Source organism: Littorina saxatilis, linkage group LG11 (assembly GCF_037325665.1).
Source record: "Littorina saxatilis isolate snail1 linkage group LG11, US_GU_Lsax_2.0, whole genome shotgun sequence".
NCBI classification, from domain to species: domain Eukaryota; kingdom Metazoa; phylum Mollusca; class Gastropoda; order Littorinimorpha; family Littorinidae; genus Littorina; species Littorina saxatilis.
The window spans coordinates 24,351,249-24,372,388 of record NC_090255.1 but is presented as its reverse complement, the minus strand read 5'-3'; the positions used below and the strand labels follow the sequence as shown (position 1 = coordinate 24,372,388).

General features: G+C 42.0%; 2 protein-coding genes and 1 long non-coding RNA gene across 4 annotated transcripts in view; 2 read left to right on the top strand and 1 right to left on the bottom strand.

Annotated features, from left to right (window-relative positions):
• LOC138979515 (TPR and ankyrin repeat-containing protein 1-like) overlaps window positions 1-6,490 on the top strand; it is a 108,805-nt gene extending 102,315 nt beyond the window's left edge. Inside the window, exon 54 of the mRNA XM_070352224.1 lies at window positions 1,602-6,490. Within this exon, the coding sequence (XP_070208325.1) occupies window positions 1,602-1,919 (318 nt within the window). The 3' untranslated portion in view covers window positions 1,920-6,490. The remainder of the gene's footprint in view (window positions 1-1,601) is intronic.
• A 200-nt stretch (window positions 6,491-6,690) lies between these two features.
• Window positions 6,691-19,020, bottom strand: LOC138980080 (uncharacterized). Of its 2 annotated transcripts, none has more exons than XM_070352883.1 (9): window positions 18,791-19,020; window positions 17,486-17,733; window positions 15,873-16,060; window positions 15,230-15,468; window positions 13,168-13,400; window positions 12,169-12,393; window positions 11,518-11,643; window positions 9,646-9,762; window positions 6,691-7,681 (listed from the first exon to the last, which is right to left on the bottom strand). In XM_070352883.1, the coding sequence occupies exons 2-9, from the start codon at window positions 17,727-17,729 to the stop codon at window positions 7,449-7,451; spliced, it is 1,605 nt and encodes a 534-aa protein (XP_070208984.1). In that variant the 5' UTR covers window positions 17,730-17,733; window positions 18,791-19,020; the 3' UTR covers window positions 6,691-7,448. The 2 variants fall into 2 exon arrangements, with proteins under 2 accessions (XP_070208984.1, XP_070208983.1); XM_070352882.1 differs by having other exon boundaries at window positions 18,891-19,020.
• Window positions 19,021-21,083: 2,063 nt separating this feature from the next.
• The window catches only part of LOC138980852 (uncharacterized), a 2,482-nt gene continuing 2,425 nt past the window's right edge, over window positions 21,084-21,140 (top strand). The window contains exon 1 of the long non-coding RNA XR_011460459.1: window positions 21,084-21,140. This exon is cut by the window's right edge and continues 78 nt beyond it. This is a non-coding gene — a long non-coding RNA (uncharacterized lncRNA).

The window sequence follows — 21,140 nt, the reverse complement described above, 5'->3', positions numbered from 1 at the left end:
CATCCTTATTTCTCTGCACCCCGCATGTCGTAAGAGGCGACTGACGGATTCTGTTTCTCTTTTTACCCTTGTTAAGTGGTTCTTGTATAGAATATAGTCAATGTTTGTAAAGATTTTAGTCAAGCAGTATGTAAGAAATGTTTAGTCCTTTGTACTGGAAACTTGCATTCTCCCAGTAAGGTCATATATTGTACTACGTTGCAAGCCCCTGGAGCAATTTTTTGATTAGTGCTTTTGTGAACAAGAAACACTTAACAAGTGGCTCTATCCCATCTCCCCCCTTTCCCCTATCCCATCTCCCCCCTTTCCCTCGTCGCGATATAACCTTCGTGGTTGAAAACGACGTTAAACACCAAATAAAGAAAGAATGCGCTACCAGCAATGGTAGCAGCAGGGCAATTATTGCCTAGTTCATAGGGTGAGCATCCCACCACCTTAATTAGCAATCTGCTATATGTGAGTTGGGATAAGATATGTAATTTAATCGAACATTTTGATAATAAATTTTCATTTGATTAATAAACTTACCCAACTCACATCGTAAAGTCCCGCCCGCCTACCCCGCTATAGATTCTCTAAAAAAGAGAAGTTCGCTTCAGGCGGAATTAATCCAATATGGTGGCGAGACCATGCTTGCGCAATGCATGCAGGGAGGTAGCCTCGACCTGGCTCTGACCTTTGACCGGTCAAGGCCGTTTTTTTGAGTCACTTGAGAAAAAGTGACTCTATGTAATCGGTCAGTGTTAGTCTGTCCGGCCGGCCGGCCGTCCGGCCGGCCGTCCATAGACACCACCTTAACGTTGGACTTTTCTCGGAAACTATCAAAGCGATCCGGCTCATATTTTGTTTAGTCGTGACCTCCAATGACCTCTACACTTTAACGATGGTTTCGTTGACCTTTGACCTTTTTCAAGGTCACAGGTCAGCGTCAAAGGAAAAATTAGACATTTTATATCTTTGACAAAGTTCATCGGATGTGATTGAAACTTTGTAGGATTATTCTTTACATCAAAGTATTTACATCTGTAGCCTTTTACGAACGTTATCAGAAAAACAAGGGAGATAACTAGCCTTTTCTGTTCGGCAACACACAACTTAACGTTGGGCTTTTCTCGGAAACTATAAAAGTGACCGGGCTCAAATTTTATGTGAACGTGACTCCCAGTGACCTCTACACTTTGACGTCTGCTTTGGTGACCTTTGACCTTTTTCAAGGTCACAGGTATGTCTTGAAGGAAAAAAATTGAAATATCATATCTCTGAAACTATTCATCGGATTTGATTCAAACTTTATAGGATTATTCTTTACATCAAATTATTTACATCTGTATTGTGTTGTGAATAGCAATTTCTTCCTGTCCATCTGATGCCTCAAATAATATTCAGAACTGCGAAAGTGACTCGATCGAGCGTTTGCTCTTCTTGTTTAGGGTTACTTCCCCCCTTACAAGGGTGATGCGTTAGTTCAGCATCCTAGCACTAAACTGAAGTAAATTGCTATATGTGAGTTGGGTAAGTATATTGATGAAATAAAAATTTATTATTAAAATGTTCGATTCCCATTTACAATATGTGACAAAATTGACCATCTATTCCCCCAGGAGATGCAGAAACAGAAGACGGCCGCCAGAGAAGCCGAACAGCAGCACCAGGAAAGGTTGATGGAAGGGATGGTGGAGGACTCGCAGATGAACGAAATCCTCGACGTCGTCGACAGACCCCTCCAAGCCGCCGGGCCCAATGCCAACGCGTCCAGAGGAGTAGCCGGAGGAGGAGCCAATCGCGGAAGGGGCAGAGGTCGAGGTCGAGTTTTCCGAGGTAGGGGTGGAGGTCATGGAGATCACAGGGGTCATGAGTACAAAGGTCACCCAGATGATCAGTTTGGGAAAGGCGACCTGCCGCCCAGATTCAGGCGTTAATGCCTGTGTGTGTTTTTGTTTAAATTCAAATTTTTATTTTCTGTTTAAACTGAAATGAATGAAAGACTGGGCAGTTCTCATGTGATAAATCCATCTTTTTTATAGTGTGTGGAGGGAGGTTGAAGGTGTACCGGAAAAAAAAAGAGCAAAATCATAGGATTTACTGTAGGTTTAAGGGCAAATCTTAATAAGCACTCGCACTTCTGTAGTGTTTGTCTCAGTTTTGTGTGTGGTTTGATTATCTGGCATGACATGCCAAATTGGGGTTAGTGCTAGGACTGGTTGGTCCGGTGTCAGAATAATGTGACTGGGTGAGACATGAAGCCTGTGCTGCGACTTCTGTCTTGTGTGTGGCGCACGTTAAATGTCAAAGCAGCACCGCCCTCATATCACCCTTCGTGGTGGACTGGGCGTTAAGCAAACAAAAAAACCAAAAAAATGACATTATCCCAGGTTATTGACAGTTTAATTTTGTGTGCACTCACTTCACCTTTTTAATAAGATGCCAGCTTGTAAATTGACTTTCATATTTTCTTTCATTTTTATGAGCCACTGCAGCTTTTCACAAAAGTAAACCTCAAAAAAAATAAAAAATGGGTATAAAAAAATGAACTTCAGTTCAAAGAAATCGCAGTGTGTTTTCACGAAGAGTATGATGATATTATTTGTTCAGCCACTTTCAGACTTTTTTGCAGTCTGTTTCATAACTCACAGTTTTAATTCCACAAGGCAAAAGTTGATGATTTTTAATTAAAGTCCATTTATAATTGTTGCTGTACTCCACTGATTTGCTCTTCGACCAATACCAAAACAAAACAAACACGTTTTACATTTTCACATTATTTAGGGTAATTTGCGCAGTTTCACGCCATTCCCAGTGCATGTCTTGTTCTGTTTATTTGAGTGCATGTGTGTGCGCTCGCACGTTTGTTGTTGTTGAGTGTGTGTTGTTGTTAACACTGGTTTGTGAGCTGAATATATAACACGTATCACTAGCTGCATATATGGATACTATCAATGGGTTTTGTGTCCCACAGAAACCGACACAAGAAAATAATAAATCATTTCATCATTCAGCAAACAAGTTGTATCATGCGAGTGTAAAAACAACAGCCTCATAAGATGTGTGCCATAATTGGCATTTACCTTGATTTTCCTTTAAAAGCAACAGTCTCAGAAGATGTGTGCCATAAATAATTAGCAACCTTGATTTTCTCTTATCTCCATGCAAGGACTTGAAGAAGGATGAGTGTAAAAGTCACGTGTGTGTGCCATGATGCAGGAATAGAATCCTGCATCAGGTACATGATTTGTCGTGTCGCAATACGATAATTGTGCATTAAGTCTCGCAGATTGTTGATGGCATGAAAAGGACTGTGGCCACATCAAGGCCATAAAATGGTAAAGGATGAGTCAACTTTTCACCATTGGATAACTTTTATTGGCAATTTTAATCTATTTCTTTCTTATTTTGTGTGTGTGGTTAAACTGTGTGTGTGTGTGTACATTTCTTGTTTTGTGACAAATGCAAGAGTAATAAGACTGAGGATTGCATGAGATGGGTGTGGGCGTTTACTAGGTACTATAACCTTAGAAGGAGCAGTTCCTTTGCTAGAATAACGATATATTGGTCACTTGTATGGAAGAGTTCAAAGGATGCGTTCCTGCACAAAACTGACGTTCCTCTCTCTCATTCTCTCACACACACACAATCTTTTTTTTAATTTCCTTTTACTCTAATGATCGAAAATGGGGGTTGGGCGTTTGCTAGCTGCTGTACCCTGTGCGCAGAATTTGACCAAAAGTAGGGGGTGGGCGTTTACTTGATACTGGGCGTAGACAAGGTAGTTTACGGTACTAGCATAGCATCACATCTTTTTTGCTTCTGCTTGTATCATTTATGCTCACAATTCCTTCATGCTTTTGCTTATACAGGGAACCCTTAGCATCATAGCATGTGACAGAATAAGGACAGTCCACAGTTGAGAAAGACGGGTGGAGAGAGGAGCCCACCAAGCTATGCCTGCACTTGCTTTCTACGACACACTTTCTTTCATGCTTTCATTTGTTTTTCTATGTTGGCAGTACCTTCTTTGTAGATCTGCATCATTTTTGTTTTGTTTTCAGTTTGTTTTGTTTTTTTGCTTTATTTTTGTGTGTGCATAACTGCTGCAGTGGTTGTGTAGTACTGTTGTAGCTGTTTACTTTTTTTTAATTTTTCTTACCCCTCGGTGCTCGCTTTGGCAGAGACTATTTTTATTGTTTTTAAACGGAGGCCTTTGTGTGTGTGAGTGTGTGTGTGTGTGAGAGAGAGAGAGAGAGAGTGTGTGTGTGTATGTGTTTTTGATCATTTTATTTTCAAAGGAATGTTGACTGAAGTGCCATTTTTCTTTAATGTTTTTGTAATCTACATAAAGTTTTCATTTAGCTTGTGACATCCTTCAGACACACAGTCTGTCTGGAATAAATTGAAGTTGATCAGAGGTAACTTTTATATACTGTCTAGCCATAAGTTCTTACAGAATATGGGATGGTACAATTGTAGCACCTTTTTCATTGCCCAGATTTCTAAGTACTGCACTTGATATACCCAGAACAGAGAGAGAAAAAAAATCTAAAGTTGCTAGTTGTTTCCAGCACCCCTACGAAATGAACTTATAGAAAACTTATAGGAACTTATACATGCAGCAGGTGTGCGTGTTTTGCAGTGACCTGGAGTTGATTTTGTTTTGGCCAGGGGGAAGAAAGGGGTCCCTGGATGCCATTATGACTGTTACATTTTGTACCGAGTTTTTGTGATGTTGTAATTACGACACATCAATGAAGGCTTTTGGTTTTGAGTTTGAAGTTTATTTTTCCCTGTAACAGTTTGACAGTGTGCAGATGGGTATTCTATTTTTGTTTCTCAGCTCTTCCCTTTTTGACTCACATGCGAAGCAAAAGTGAGTCTATGTACTCACCCGAGTCGTTCGTCCGTCCGGAAAACTTTAACGTTGGATATTTCTTGGACACTATTCAGTCTATCAGTACCAAATTTGGCAAGATGGTGTATGATGACAAGGCCCCAAAAAACATACATAGCATCTTGACCTTGCTTCAAGGTCTAGGTCGCAGGGGCCATAAATGTCTAAAAAACAGCTATTTTTCGCATTTTCCGCATTTTTGGCTCACGTAAGTGTAGCCTATTCGATGCTAACTTTTGTCTGTCTGTGCGTATGTATGTATGTGGTAGAAACTCTAACATTTGAAGACGTCACATTACATTGACGTCACATTATGACGTAAGAGGGTTTGACGTCACGCGAAGGAATTACCGAAAGTCTCGGTCATTGTTTTTTTGAGCGGGCCGAGACTAGTTGGCAGTCGTGTCCCTGTAAGTAGGCTACATGCAGACAGACAGATCTAGATCTAGTGTCTCGCTTTCTTGCACAGTTTCACCTATGCTCTTTCTGTGTGTGTGTGTGTGTGTGTGTGTGTGACGGAGTGATTGAGTTTGTGTTACTGTTTGCCGATTTCTTACGTGAGCCTTGAAGGCTTCGCCTCTTGTCTCTGAAGTTTTTGAGATTTAATACCTCACCTATATATGATATATAGGGCAAAGTAAGCCCCATCTTTTGATACCAGTTTGGTTTATCTTGCTTCAAGGTCAAGGTCACAGGAGCTCTTCAAAGTTGGATTGTATACATATTTTGAAGTGACCTTGACCCTGAACTATGGAAGATAACTGTTTCAAACTTAAAAATTATGTGGGGCACATGTTATGCTTTCATCATGAGACACATTTGGTCACATATGATCAAGGTCAAGGTCACTTTGACCCTTATGAAATGACCAAAATAAGGTAGTGAACCACTAAAAGTGACCATATCTCATGGTAGAAAGAGCCAATAAGCACCATTGTACTTCCTATGTCTTGAATTAACAGCTTTGTGTTGCATGACCTTGGATAACCTTGACCTTGGGTCAAGGTCACATGTATTTTGGTAGGAAAAATGTGTAAAGCAGTGTCATTGCTAGGTTTAGCTGAAGGTCATGTAAAGGTCAAGGTCAAGCATGTGAGTCGTATGGGCTTTGCCCTTCTTGTTTTGTGTTGGTGGTGGGTGTGGGTGTGGCCTCAGCTTTTAAATCCTTGATCTGTTGACTTGTTTAGTTTTCAGTTAGTTTGCGTGTCGTTTTTAGCGCAATTTCTTTTATTCTTTTAATATGAAGTTAGCCAAGTACAAATGAATCAAAACGGCTCTGGAATGTGGCTTCAGCTTTTATATCCTTGGTGCATCTTGGTGCACTCTTTTTTTTCCAATCAATGTTAGCATTTTTATGTTTTTGCTCATTTTGTTTTCTATCCTTTCTGTTCTGCAATTTTAAGAGTGTCGGAAAGTTGAAAGCAAGGCTAGATTAACTGATGCATCTCGACTTGTTCTAAAGGGAACACACTGATGATCTGGTGCCTTTGTTTTGATCCTGGGTTGTGTACATTTCACGAGTGTACATGTTGGAGTCTCGCAGGTTTTGTTATATGATTATGTTGAATTTCTGTGAAAAAACAACAGAAAATAAAGGAGACAACCGTTTGCTGAATGTCTATTGCTTGGGTGAATGATGGTACACATATTTTGTGTGTGCACTGTTTCTTATTGCAAATAAATTCTTTCATGTACTTGCATTCACTTTCCAAATTGCACATAAATTGCATCATGTACTCGCATTCACTTTCCAAATTGCACATTACATTTTTTCATGTACTCACATTCATTTACCAAACAGGTTATTGTCTTGTTTGTTTTTCATTTGAAAATATTCAAAATAATGTTATGGATTTTGTTTGCATAATTTATTACAAATGATCAATGATTGGAATGTGTTTTGGATACAAGTACGCAATGTCAATTAACGCACACATACACATAACAAGCATACAACAGGGGGGTATGTAAATATTAAATGGTACAAAAAGTTGCTCAACTCTACCTATCAGCTTGTGTCTCGGAGCTCATTATTTCACAAACACGTTTAATTTGGATGGAAAAAACTGACAATTGTTGCTCTCCACCACACACACTTTATATTTCACAGGATGTGAAACGTAGAAAATTCTAACTCTTCACAAAAAAAGTGTGAAATGATGATAAAATGTTAATGTGGATAAACCCAGATCAAACGAAAAGATTTTACAAAAATAATGCTAATACAAAACTCTCTCTCTCTCTCACACACTTTCATTCCACATGCTTATGCAAAAGTCCATTGACACATTAAACAAAAAATCTGAATGGCAGCAATAAAGAACATCAGCAGTAGAAAAAAGCGTTCCTAACAACAAAAATTCGCCCAAAACGGTCACAGAAACACTTGCATCCAAGCTCTCACCAAATCAAACCGTGACTTCAAGCAAAAACTCCAGTATAAACCACACAAACATTGATTGATACAGAATCTTGCTCATAATACTTTAAGCTTACGTGCATTCACAACCCAGGTTTCATAACGTTTTCAATATATTAAAACAAATAATTATGATATATTCATTCATCACAGTTCATCTTTCACTTCTTTTTTCACACTTTCATCAATTTCTTCAACAGTTTCTTCTTCACCCGTCTGCTCCTCTTCTTTTTCTTCGTCGTCTTCAGTGTCTAGTCCTTGTTCTTTCTTTTTCTTCTTCAGTTCGACTTTTCTCCTCGCCTCTTCCTTCCTTTTTCGTTCTTCTTCTTTCGCTTTTTCTTCACAGTAACTACTCAAAAGCAGGTCTGCTGCTCTGATACCTATTCCGAAGAAAAAAAACACCAGCATAAATTCCAGAGGTTCTTTGAACAAAAATTCTTGTTTCTGAAAGAGAGACAGACACCATTCAAACTCCACTACAGTCGAACTCTGTTTTAAGATAATAATAATAATAATGCAAACTTTTATAGCGCTATTCTAGAAAAATGTCTACTCTTAGCGCTTTACAATACATACATCGACCAAGCATACTATACACGCACAGGCAAAGAAACCGACCAAACATAACCAACAAACTATACATGCACAGGCAAAGAAAACGACCAAGCATACAATACACGCACAGGCAAAGATAATGACCAAACATAAGCAAACATACTATGACCAAACATAACCAACATACTATACGCGCGCAGGCAAAGAGAACAAAGATCCCCCTAACCCACCCCTCCATCCCCCAATTAAGATTCTGTTTTCTCAAAACTGTAAATTTAAACCTCTGTAACACCCCCATAGTAAGTAAGGCGCTCGACTCTCCCCTAGCTATCAAAGACCTGATTTTCTGCGATTTTGTATCCTAAGCCTGCCTAAAGTTACTTCTGACAAAGTCGTGAAGTTTAGCTCAGTAAAGGGATGTGAAGGTGAAGTCAATAAAAACCAAGACTAATACATTGTACTTTAATCGTCAGGCTCATAAGAACAATACCTAACTCAGTGTTAGGCATTTCTGCAGTGAGACTACAGGGGAAGCAACTGGAAGGGTACCTGTCATGTGTTTGTTTGTTTGTTTATTTGTTGCTTAACGTCCAGCCGACTACGCAGAGCCATATCAGGACGAGGAAGGGGGGGGGATGAAGGGGGCCACTTGTCAAGCGATTCCTGTTTACAAATGCACTAACCCATTACTTGTGTCCCAGCAGGCTTTAGTAAAACTAAATTAATACCTACTGGAAGATTACCAGTTTCCAGTATGTTAAAATAGGCTTAACCTATCTACTGCTGGACTTACATCAGAACACTAACAGATTAAACTATACATGAATCGCGAGACAAGCGGCAAGAGAAGAGATTTTTGGAAAAAATACAGGTGAATGAGCAAGAAGGCAGAAAAAAGAAAAGAATTCATGAAGAAAAAGAGAGCATGACAGAAAAGAGGAACCAAAAATCTACCTAACAGCAAACTAGAAAGCTCCTGCGGTTCCAAAAACAGGAGGGGCCTTTAATTTCATAACCGCAGTGGGGCACTGCGGGACCTATCGTGTAAAAGAGTAAAAAAAAAAAATAAAAAAAAATTACTTAGGCAATTATCTTATGAGCGTGACGTTATGTCCCATTGTCTCTCCGTGTAACGGGTCATTTGCGTGTGTACGTGTGACCATAGACCAAATAGCCTGGACCGCCAACTCGTCACGTGACCCTTCGAGGTTACGACGGTCGACTTTCAGGGGCGCTTAGCGTCCGGTTTGAAAGGCCAGCGATTCGAAGACAGTGAAAAGAAAGCACGCTCCAGTTATTTGTGACAATGGGAGGTGACAATGAACTGGATTTTCCAAAACTCCAAACTAAACTTAACAAAACTCATCGAAAAACATGTTCCATATGCACTTTAGCTGAGTTTATTTTAGCATTTTCAGAACTTACCTCGGCAACTTCGTCCATGTTTACAATCGACACCGGATATGACATCCCCCTGATTTCTGAAAGGCCATGTAAGCGTAGGTTCCTAAATGCGAGAGGCCGCTACCTCATAATAGAGAGAAAGAGCGGAGAGAGAGCTTGTTGGCGGTCCAGGATAAATGGTCTATGGTGTGACACACTCATTATCCTTTTTATAGTCTTCCTGTGTTGTAATCATTATTTTAATACAAGAATTTGTGATTGAGCTTCGAACCCCAACCATCACCTCCTTTCCCCCCTCCCACACACACACCCGCCCCACCACCATCACCCCCACACACACAAAACACACACACACAACACATCTCAAATCTCAAGAGAAGCTGACCTGAAGCGTATGCACCATGCAGCGTCCCGTGACCACGGAAGACGGTGTGCTCCCCAGCGAAGTAGACGTTTGGACACAGCGGCTCAGCAAAGGTGTCCCACAGTTTGGGCACGTTGCCTGTACAGAAAACATTTAAATGTTTCTTTTCTTTATTTGGTGTTTAACGTCGTTTTCAACCACGGAGGTTATATCGCGACGAGGGAAAGGGGGGAGATGGGATAGAGCCACTTGTTAAAGCCATATGTACTCGATGACTATACACGCTAATTGCTTTACCAACAGCTGGAGACATGCTAAATTAAGTTCCCTGCAAAATATTGTGGTCTAGGACCCCTTCAATGTTGAGATATGTTAATTTTCATTTTGATCTGGATCGACCTATTTATAGATTTGCCAACAGAGGTAGCGTTGACGCAAGGGAAATAACTCCGCGTCTTTGTTTACATCCAAAGTTTTTGAGACTCTAAAACAAGCTGTAATGCATGTATATGGTCCGCGCATGGCGACATATCGTCATTACATGGTCTTATGGTGCGTTTGACATCGATTATGGGCAAACTACACTTTGTAAACACGGGAGCGCGTACATATGCCTTTAAGTGTTTCTTGTTCACAAAAGCACTAATAAAAAAATTGCTCCAGGGGCTTGCAACGTAGTACAATATATGACCTTACTGGGAGAATGCAAGTTTCCAGCACAAAGGACTAAACATTTCTTACATACTACTTGACTAAAATCTTTACAAACATTGACTATATTCTATACAAGAACCACTTAACAAGGGTAATAAGTGAAGAATTTTATGGGTGAGAAAAGGACTTTGGGGAGGCAGAAATAAAGAAACAAGAAAAAAATCCTAATTAGGTTCACGGCATCGAGAGTGATGCGACCTTCTCTCAGAAGTTAGTGGAGAAGGCTCCCCCATCCACCACCCGGGGGACGCGCCTCTACGCCAATTAGGGCGTACATTTAAATGTACTTACACATACATGTAGTGCATGGTGTTTCATCATCGCATTTACTGGCAGCTCGGCCTGCTATGCCGCCCATGGGGGGGGGGGGGGGTTAGTTTAAAGAGTTTCTTAACAGAAAATGTCAAAAAGCAAGGTGTAAAAAAGGGAGGTACTACTGTACAAACTATCATGGAACACCCCTTTTAAGAATCCCCCATGTAAGCCTCTCTCCCTTCTAATTTTGACCCTGTTTTCTGGGGCGGGGACGTAGCTCAGTCGGTAGCGCGCTGGATTTGTATCCAGTTGGCCGCTGTCAGCGTGAGTTCGTCCCCACGTTCGGCGAGAGATTTATTTCTCAGAGTCAACTTTGTGTGCCGACTCTCCTCGGTGTCCGAACACCACAGTGTGTACACGCAAGCACAAGACCAAGTGCGCACGAAAAACTTCCTGTAATCCATGTCAGAGTTCGGTGGGTTATAGAAACACGAAAATACCCAGCATGCTTCCTCTGTAAACGGCGTATGGCTGCCTAAATGGCGGGGTAAAAAACGGTCATACACGTAAAATTCCACTCGTGCAAAAAACACGAGTGTACGTGGGAGTTTCAGCCCACGAACGCAGAAGAAGAAGAAGACCCTGTTTTCTCAGTTCATAACCTCTCATTTTTCCACCATTTTAAGACCTAATTTCATCCTATTTTTAGGTCGTAAAAGGGGAATTTCACTCTTCAAGAATTTTGAGGATTCTCGATAGGAAGATGAGGTCTGACGATGAGTCTACTGTCAAGATTTGTTCTTTGAGACAACTAGGTTGTAAAAATTGTGTTTTTATTGAAAAACTGATGTACACTTGCGCACCCTGGGGATGAAAGAATGTTAAGCCAGAGTATCGACAGAAAGCACAAAAAAAAGAACCCACCGACTTTAGGATAGGAGCTGGCCCCTCCCGACCATTGGTCAGAGGTCCAGGCTGACCGCAGAATCTTCACAATGTTTTTGGATGAAACCGCATCATTGCCAAACACTGACTGGAGCTTTTGGAGAACTGAAAAGTGTTTCAGTGAATGTAATCTTCCACGTGTAAATACACATCAAACACAAACACACAAATATACATTGGCAATGAGAGGTCTTTGGTTGTTGCCCACAACAGACACTTTAGGTTCGTACTAACACTTTAAATTGTACACACATTCATCACAAGAGATTGCTCAACTCTGTTACGTAAGCATTACCTTCAAGATCATATGAAGCACACAGAGGTGAGAACATGAATACACACATACTCACAGAGGCATTAACACAAACATGCGACCTGCTTTACAACTCAACAATACACACATAGCTTCATACTGATATTAACTGTCAGCATTATTATGAAAGAGACATAACTCCGTTCTGTTAAAGCTGTCCTAAAGTGAGCCCAAAGTCGACTTCGCAAAGAGTTCACAGTAGTTAACAGAAAATTCAGTGCCAAAGCTTCGTGCAGCAAGTCTCGTGAAATAGACTTCAATTTGAGGCTTAAACAAAGATGTATGTTTTAGATCAAACACACACGCACACTACTTACCACTGTCTTTCACTTCTTCATCAGACAAACTTTCAAAGCGCCGCGCAGCATCACCAAACAGTAGACCGACCAGCACAGGTTTTCCCAGCACTTTGTGAATGTTGAGCCACGTCTGCAGAAATCCTCGATCATCTTCATGTTGTGCTGCCGCAATGAAAACTCCATGGTCGTTTGGCCAGAATGGGACGTCAAATTCTACCACGACCTTGTTGCCGTCTGACATGCCTGGCGACAACAAAGACAAGACATTTGTTACGTAAAGTATTCTTAAAATCAGCATAGTAAGAAACATGTTTTACTTATACACTGCCCCCAAATTCTGTTGAAATTTAGTATATTAAAGTGGTATTTAGGGTCTCTCCTTGGGGAAAAAAGGTATATTTGCTGCATAAGAAGGGGGGGGGGGGGGAGGGGGCTTCTAGAACCTATGACACTACCCCTCCTCTCCCAACCCCCCCCCCCCCCCTGCAATCCAGCTGTGCTGACCATAATAGGAAAGCATGGATTTTGTTTGTTCACAAAAAACAGCTCGATCAAACAAAACAGTTACCCAAGATAAGAAATTCCTCTGAGGTAGGAAAAACACCCCCGTCCTTACCATTCTCACTGCCACCAACTGAGAAGGTTATTTCCCTTTGACCATTAATATGTCCCTCTATAAGTCCTTGTAGAATCTTAATCCACCAATAACTCCCTAACCGTATGTTTGACTGGTCCCAATTTTTGTAAGGACCGTCTCAGGAATGTATAGAACCTGTTCACCAAGTTTGGTGACGATCGGTTCGTTCATTCTTGAGATCTATATGCGAACACAAACAAACAAACACATCGACCGAATCCTATACACACCCCTATTACCGGGGGTGTAAAAAGATTACTACATAGTAATAACCTTTCAGGTCTGACATTAAATAAGCCACACAGTCGGCACACAAACAAACACTGATTAAGTTATATCCGGGAAACATTTATTTTAGCTTTTATATTCAAATAACACACCTATCTGGCTAACAGCCCACTGGTACTCTTTGGGCAGACTGGGTTCAAACAGCAGGTCGCCCTTGGCAATGACAGGGGCGGGTACAGCCACAATCACCTCATCCACTGTGACCTGCGACCCGTCCTTGAGACGTAGTGTGACCTTGCCCTGTGACCTGTCCACCTTGACCTGCCGCACTGCGGTTCGCAGGCGGATTTTCATCGGCTTCTCATCCTCAGATCCACTGACCAATCTGGAATGAGGCGACGGAAGATAAACAACATCTAGTTTTTTTTCCACATGATATTGACAATCAGCTGTATTTCTACTCATACCGGTATATGCAAAACTACTTGAAAAGAAATTGTCTGCTTGTCGGTATTACCAGATGGAATCATATTTGACAGTTATTAGTATCAACGTAAAGTTATTGCTATATTATTACACCTTCCTTTGTCAGTTTTTGGCTCACGTAAGTGTAGCCTATGCGATCGTAACTTTGTCTGTCTGTGCGTGCGTGCGTGCGTCTGTGCGTGTGTATGTCTGTGGTAGAAACTCTAACATTTGAAGACGTCACATTACATTGACGTCACATTATGACGTAAGAGGGTTAGACGTCACGCGAAGGAAGTACTGACAGTCTCGGCGAGCGCGCCGAGACTAGTTGGCAGTCGTGTCCTTGTAAGTAGGCTACATGCAGACAGACAGATCTAGATCTAGTGTCTCGCTTTCTTGCACAGTTTCACCTATGCTCTTTCTGTGTGTGTGTGTGTGTGTGTGTGTGTGTGTGTGTGTGTGTGTGTGTGTGTGTGTGTGTGTGTGTGTGTGTGTGTGTGTGTGTGTGTGTGTGTGTGTGTGTGTGTGATTGAGTTTGTGTTACTGTTTGTCGATTTCTTACGTGAGCCTTGATGGCTTCGCCTCTTGTCTTTACTTTTCTTTGCGCAATACCTGCCACGGTTTAGAAAACACCAACACAATCACTCATCCTGATTCCAGGGGACTTTATTCTTATTATATACTACAGGTACATGTACGACGAGAGCGGAGTGGCGCAGTGGTTAGAGCGCTTGCCTCTCACGCTGGAGGTCGTGGTTCGTCCCCCACTCGGGGACAAATACAAATACCCGATTTTTCCGAGCGCTCTCCAGTCCACCCAGCTGGAAATGGGTACCTGACCCTATTCAGGGCCGGGGAAGGCAAAGGCAGCGAGGGAGAGGAGATGGGCACCGCCCTCATAAAAAGCTGGCCCCCAGAAAAGTGGAGATCTCTAACATCTCTCTCCCCTACGACCAGATGGTTATGGGAATACCTTTACCTTTTTACATGTACGACAGTTAATGCATTCTCTAAACTTGCCAGAAAACACTATCTAAGAAGATGTACAGCGAACCCCCATTTTAAGATCTTCGTTTCTAAAATTTGTCAATAGCATCTGTAAAATAATGTGCTTCCATTTTCAGAATCCCTCTGGGCGGGGATGTAGCTCAGTCGGTAGCGCGCTGGATTTGTATCCAGTTGGCCGCTGTCAGCGTGAGTTCGTCCCCACGTTCGGCGAGAGATTTATTTCTCAGAGTCAACTTTGTGTGCAGACTCTCCTCGGTGTCCGAACACCCTCGTGTGTACACGCAAGCACAAGACCAAGTGCGCACGAAAAAGATCCTGTAATCCATGTCAGAGTTCGGTGGGTTATAGAAACACGAAAATACCCAGCATGCTTCCTCCGAAAACGGCGTATGGCTGCCTAAATGGCGGGGTAAAAACCGGTCATACACGTAAAATTCCACTCGTGCAAAAAAAAAACCCATGAGTGTACATGGGAGTTTCAGCCCACGAACGCAGAAGAAGAAGAATCCCTCTGTTTTAAGATCTTATTTTATTGGATTTTTGGATGTCTTAAAAAGAGGGAGGGGGGGGGGGTCAACTATTGTTTAGTCCTTCCTGTCCATCAATTCCTCCATTCTGTTTAAAGCATGTGTTAATTTTCCTCCATTTTAAGACCTTATTTTAATGGATTTTGGGGGTCTTAAAAAAAGGGGGGGGGGGGGGGGAAGGGACGGGGCTTCAACAGCATTTTATTCCTACCTGTCCATCAGTTCCCCCATTCCATCCAGCAAGACTTGCTCATAGCCAAAGTCCAGACTGTCGGCCTGGTAATGAAGCGCAGAATACTCGCTGATGACATAGGACGGGAGAGATCGCAGAAGAAGAGATCGCACGTCCTCCTTCCCGACGCCTTTCTCTTTCAGCTGACTGTCGATGGCGTCTTTGATGGACCGATCTGTGCCTTGATGACGGGTGGAGTTGACAGCATCAGAGATGATCTGGGAGAAACGTAATGATTTGAAGTTTTATAAAGGATAATGGACGAAATCAATCGATCACCAAGTAAATGAATAACTACATAAATCAAATAATGAACGAAAAAAATAAATACATCGACACGTCAAGGAGAGAACATTTAAATCAAAGTGCAGATGGGTTGTTTGAATACAAGACTAGTCACCATGACAATTGTAGTCTCGAGTATCAAAAACCATTTTTGCAAGATAAAAAGGATACAATTGACACAGATGTATTTGTAAAATGACCGCTAATCTTTCCTTTCGCGTACACACGCACACACACAGCCTGTCTTAAAGGAAGTCAAATCTCCAACCCTTTCTCTTTTTTCAAATCACACTGCCCATCATATATATACCCCCCAATCAATAATCATCACCCTCACAGTGCTAGCTTGAATCATGGCCTGCATAAGCTCATCGTCAGAGTACTTCTTGTTGAGCCATGGCACGATGAACTGAGCGTTACTGATGGTGGCAGTCTCAAGTTCAAGGTCGCGGGTCAAATTTAGCAGCGGGTTGGTTAACTGGTTGACAACGTTCAGTGTGTTTCCGCCCAAATCCACCTCCAGACCTATGGCAGGCAAAACATGCAGGGATTGTTATAAACTTATGGCTGTCTAAGCTAATAATTATTTTTCACATGATTCTATTATAGCCAGTGATAAGTTACAGGTCTTTGCAAGTTGGCGATACAGTAAAACCTGTCTCTAAAGGACACCCTTGGGGTATGGTAATGGTGTCCCTATTAGACAGGTGTCCTTTCTTCACAGGTGGAGGGGCCGGGGCAATATTTTTACAAAAAGCACGTAAAATGTAAAAGACACTTTTTGTCAATCCTGGAGTATGTATTTATTTTTCAACACAAAACACAAGGTAAAAACTTAAATAAAATTACTTAAATAAAATAAACTTAAATTTTCATGTACGTAGTGTCCGTTTGTGACAGTGTTTACACTTCCTACGGTCCGAAAAATCGTGTCCGCGTCCGTAAGTGGCAGGTGTCCGTCCGTTAAAGGTTAGTTATTGTTGAAATCGTGTTCGTTCCATGATAAACTGTCCGTATGTAGCAGGTGGCCGTTACAACAAGGGTCCGCTAGACTTGGGTTTTACTGTACAAAGAAGCAGCTTAAAGGCACAGTAAGCCTCCCGTAAACCATCACAGATACGGTCAGGCTTTTACACACAGTACAAACACCCTTTCATTTAAACACTCACCGATTGAGAACATCCTAGGTGCCCTCCGTAAAGAGCGAACAATTTTCAAAGAATTTATTTTTGCGTGGTTTATCTTACCCCTGAGCCATCGTGAACCTGTGTGATCCAGTTTCCCTTTTTCACAATGTAGTCGTCAGTTAGTCATTTGAATGCGAATCGATGTGAGCTTATCTACAATAGCACGTTTTTATGTACGAAACAAACGGCTGTGGTTCACAAGAACTCTAGCGATGGCTTTTGACTGTTGAGAGGAACGGCGATATGCATAAACCGTCGTCTGCTACGACCCTTGCGTGACCCTGCTTCCTCTGTTTTGATTTACATTGAAACCTCACACATCATCGTTCATTTAGCAAACTGCATTGAGAAAATCTAACATAAGGTACACAAATTCATTTGAAAGACCTTGAACATTGGTTATAATTAGGACCTCGATCTTCATTAAAAGATGATAACAGGGATCGGACTGGGCTATTTCATCTGTTTAGATGGAGAGAAAAATTGAATTTATTTGGATCCGCATACAAATCTCATTTCTGAAATTGAAAATAAGACTAATACTTTATTCTCACACTGACGTGAAGACCTTCAAATATCTCAGAAAATTATGTTTCCAATAAGGAGGGAGTCTTAAATAGGGGTAAATTTACAGAGGTAATGAATAGAAAATCTGTTAAATCAGCATCTTTAAAGGGAGTTTTAAATGGGGGGGGGGGGGGGGGGATTCACTGTATCTCTTTGAGGCAAAATGATTGTTGTTAGCAGCACAGGAGTCGCTCACCTCTCGCTCTGGGATTCTTCAGCCTGTTAGTCCATACTCTTCCTCCATATCTCTCTCTTCTGGCTTCGTACACATGCACAGAAAATCTCCCCCGGCCCCTGTTGACAATCTGCCGAGCGGCAGCAAGGCCAGCAATGCCACCGCCGATGACAACCACTTCCTTCTCAATAGCTTGACTGTTGCAAAATGTGACCGCCGCAGCACAGAGCAGGACGAAGAGGGGTTGTGTCCCTTGCATCTTCATTGCCCTGAAACAATAAACCCTATTGGTATTCCAAGCTCTCGCAAACTTCAGAGCATAGCAATTAAAGCATTTTGGTAGGCTATCTCACGAGAGCCACGAAGGCCAAAGATCGTATAGTTCTCGCAACTTTCGAGGCATAACAAAGGGTACGTCTTGCGGATATATCTCGAGAGAGCTGCTCAGATGCTGAAAAGGTCTATTTGTGTACTTGTAGTAGACTAGCTAGTATGGTGTTACACTTGGTTATAGTTTTCTGGTTTGTATGCTGCAATTGTAAAGAGAAAAATGCATTTAATTTTGGAAGCTGCTACACTAGTTCTCCCCATGACCCCCCCCCCCCCCCCCCACCCTCTGTTTGTGATCCGCTTGTGATTAATAATAGTAATGACTGGACATTTTTAAGTGCCTAACCTATGGCTCTATAGGCCCTTTACAAAAGAACATATTATATACAGAATAGAACACATAAATGTACACCCTATACATAAAACAATTAACCATACGGACAAAAATCATCACATGTACTGTTCACACAATATTCATATATATATATATGCTATATATACACACTATATATACACACATACCCCAGCGAACCCTTTCAATAATCATGCCAACTTTGTGGGAGAGGAGTATGTGCAGAAATGAAATTTATGGAAAAGACATTAGGCCGGGTTGGTGTAGTATTGTGTGAAAAAAGAAACTGTTCAACTGTTGTTTGAAAGAGCTGAGAGAGGTGCAGTGTCTGACAAAGAAAGGAAGAGAGTTCCAGAATGGTGGTGCAGCACAACAGAAGCTTCTTGCTCCGTGCTGCATGCTTCCTGTTGAAGCGCTCAACTTTGAATAGCCTGTTGTCAGCGGATGATCTGAGTGTGCGTGATGTGGTGTATATGTGCAGGAGTTCAGAAAGGTACTAAGGGGCACTAAAACAAAATAAATGCATCGATTATATGTGCTGTTGTGTCTCGGTGTCGACCTGTCGTTTCCCCAAGGGTGCAAGGACATTAAAAAAGAAATTGACACTGTCTCAAATTTTCTATGAAAGTTCAGGCGATCCTTACAAAATGGCAGTGTTAAAGCATGCGTTCACTTCCGCAGGAGTATAAACCCCAAGTTATTGATCGGCATAGGTATTCCAAACCCTCTGGCAACAAGCATTACCTCCAGCCGCGTTGTTTACAGCGTGACGACGCAAAAAACACGGAAGCAGACGCACGTTTGTCAAATTCTGCGCCCTGGATACAGAATGCGTTTCAAGCAAGAGGAGAGTGTTGAAGGGACATAACTCTCCCTCTCTCACACACACACACACACTCTCTCTCTCTCTCTCTCTCTCTCTCTCTCTCTCTCTCTCTCTGATTTATTTCTTTATTTATGTATTCATTCATTTAATTGTACCTGTTTACCTTTCAGTTTACTGTTTTGTCTCTCCGACAGTGAGCAAAATTATAGTTCAAGCTTTTGAAAGTGTTCTGATTGTCGACTGAGCCCGGCTGAAACCGAGTCAGTCAGAGAATGTAGAGTATGTGTACTCATAGACCTATATTATACCTATATTAGATCTCTAAATATAGGTCTCTGGTGTACTCTACAGTCTCGGACTCGGTGATGATCATGCAGTGACATTCCATCGTCAATCACGACCCCGCGTTTCACCACACTGGCACACACACACACACACACACACACACACCGTGACTGACACACACTGACACACATACACTCAGTGTTCCAGGCGGGTGCCGGCGGGGTGTGTGTTGTAGGGTGGGTGGGTGGGGGGGGGGGGGGGGGCTTGGGGAGGGTCAGTCCAGATCGGTGCCAGATCCTGAGAACGGCATAATGGTGATACATACTGACCAGGATGATGAGAGTGGTGACTGAGAATGCCTGAATGGTGCCAGATCCTCAGAACGGTGATACATACTGGGATGATGAGAGCCTGGTGACTGAGAATGCCTGAATGATATGGTGTCAGAATGAGAACTGCTGGTGCCAAGATGACAAATGGTAGTATACGTACAGACCGCTGCCACGGTGACGGGGCGAATTATATTATCATGGATTCAAATGGGAGTTTTGCTTTTTATTCAGTCTCGCGGGGACTTCAGTCAGTGAAGGGGTTGAAATGACTCAGTGACTGAACAGGGATTTTGCTACCGTATACCTTTTTTACGTATTGTGCAATGATATTCCTAAGGCTATTTAAAAGTACATGTGTTTCCCATTTAGTAAGTTCGCTTGCAGATAAAGAACAACTACCCCGGCCAAGGAACCTTTCGTGTCATTTTAACAAGCTCACCCCCCAACTGCACACACCCAGTTGACTCGACTTCATTAGGCCTATATCATTACTGAAAACTCGTGATCGGCGGGAGGTCGTGGGTTCGAACCCCGGCCGGGTCATACCTAAGACTTTAAAATTGGCAATCTAGTGGCTGCTCCGCCTGGCGTCTGGCATCATGGGGTTAGTGCTGGGACTGGTTGGTCCGGTGTCAGAATAAAAGTGACTGGGTGAGACATGAAGCCTGTGCTGCGACTTCTGTCTTGTTTGTGTTTCTTTCTTTATTTGGTGTTTAATGTCGTTTTCAACAACGAAGGTTATATCGCGACGGGGAAAGGGGGGAGATGGGATAGAGCCACTTGTCAATTGTTTCTTGTTCACAAAAGCACCAATCAAAAATTTGCTCCAGGGGCTTGCAACGTACAGTATATTACCTTACTGGGAGAATGCAAGTTTCCAGTAGGCTACAAAGGACTTAACATTTCTTACACACTGCTTGACTAAAATCTTTACAAAAATTGACTATATTCTATACAAGAAACACTTAACAAAAGGGTAAAAAAAGAGAAACAGAATCCGTTAGTCGCATCTCACGACATGCTGGGGAGCATCGTGTAAACTGAATTCTTCCCCCTAACCCGCGGGGGGTCAGCGTCTTAATTGTGCGTGGCGCACGTTATAATTATGTCAAAGCAGCACCGCCCTGATATGGCCCTTCGTGGTCGGCTGGGCGTTAAGCAAACAAACAAACAAACAAACAAACAAACAAACATTAAAAACTGAAGGTAGAGAGTACAAATTTGTGTATTCCTCGTCTGTCTTAATTCTGTCTGCACACACAATGTCATTCTCGAAGTTCCATTTATTTCTTGTTTCTTCTTCTCTTCTTTTTCTGAAAGTTAGTCAGATCTTTTAAATGCATCTCAAATCCTACGCGCCTGGATGCTTTTTTCGTTTGTCTGCCATAATATCATCTGTGACTGACGTCAGTGACGACAATAATCTGCGAAGATAATTTGATACGGATTGTGCTATTACATCTTTTGCTCAACGTTAACGTACAGCTTACATCAAAACCAACGACGTCACTGAACTAGATGTCTTCAGATTTTGTAATCGCTGTGATATAA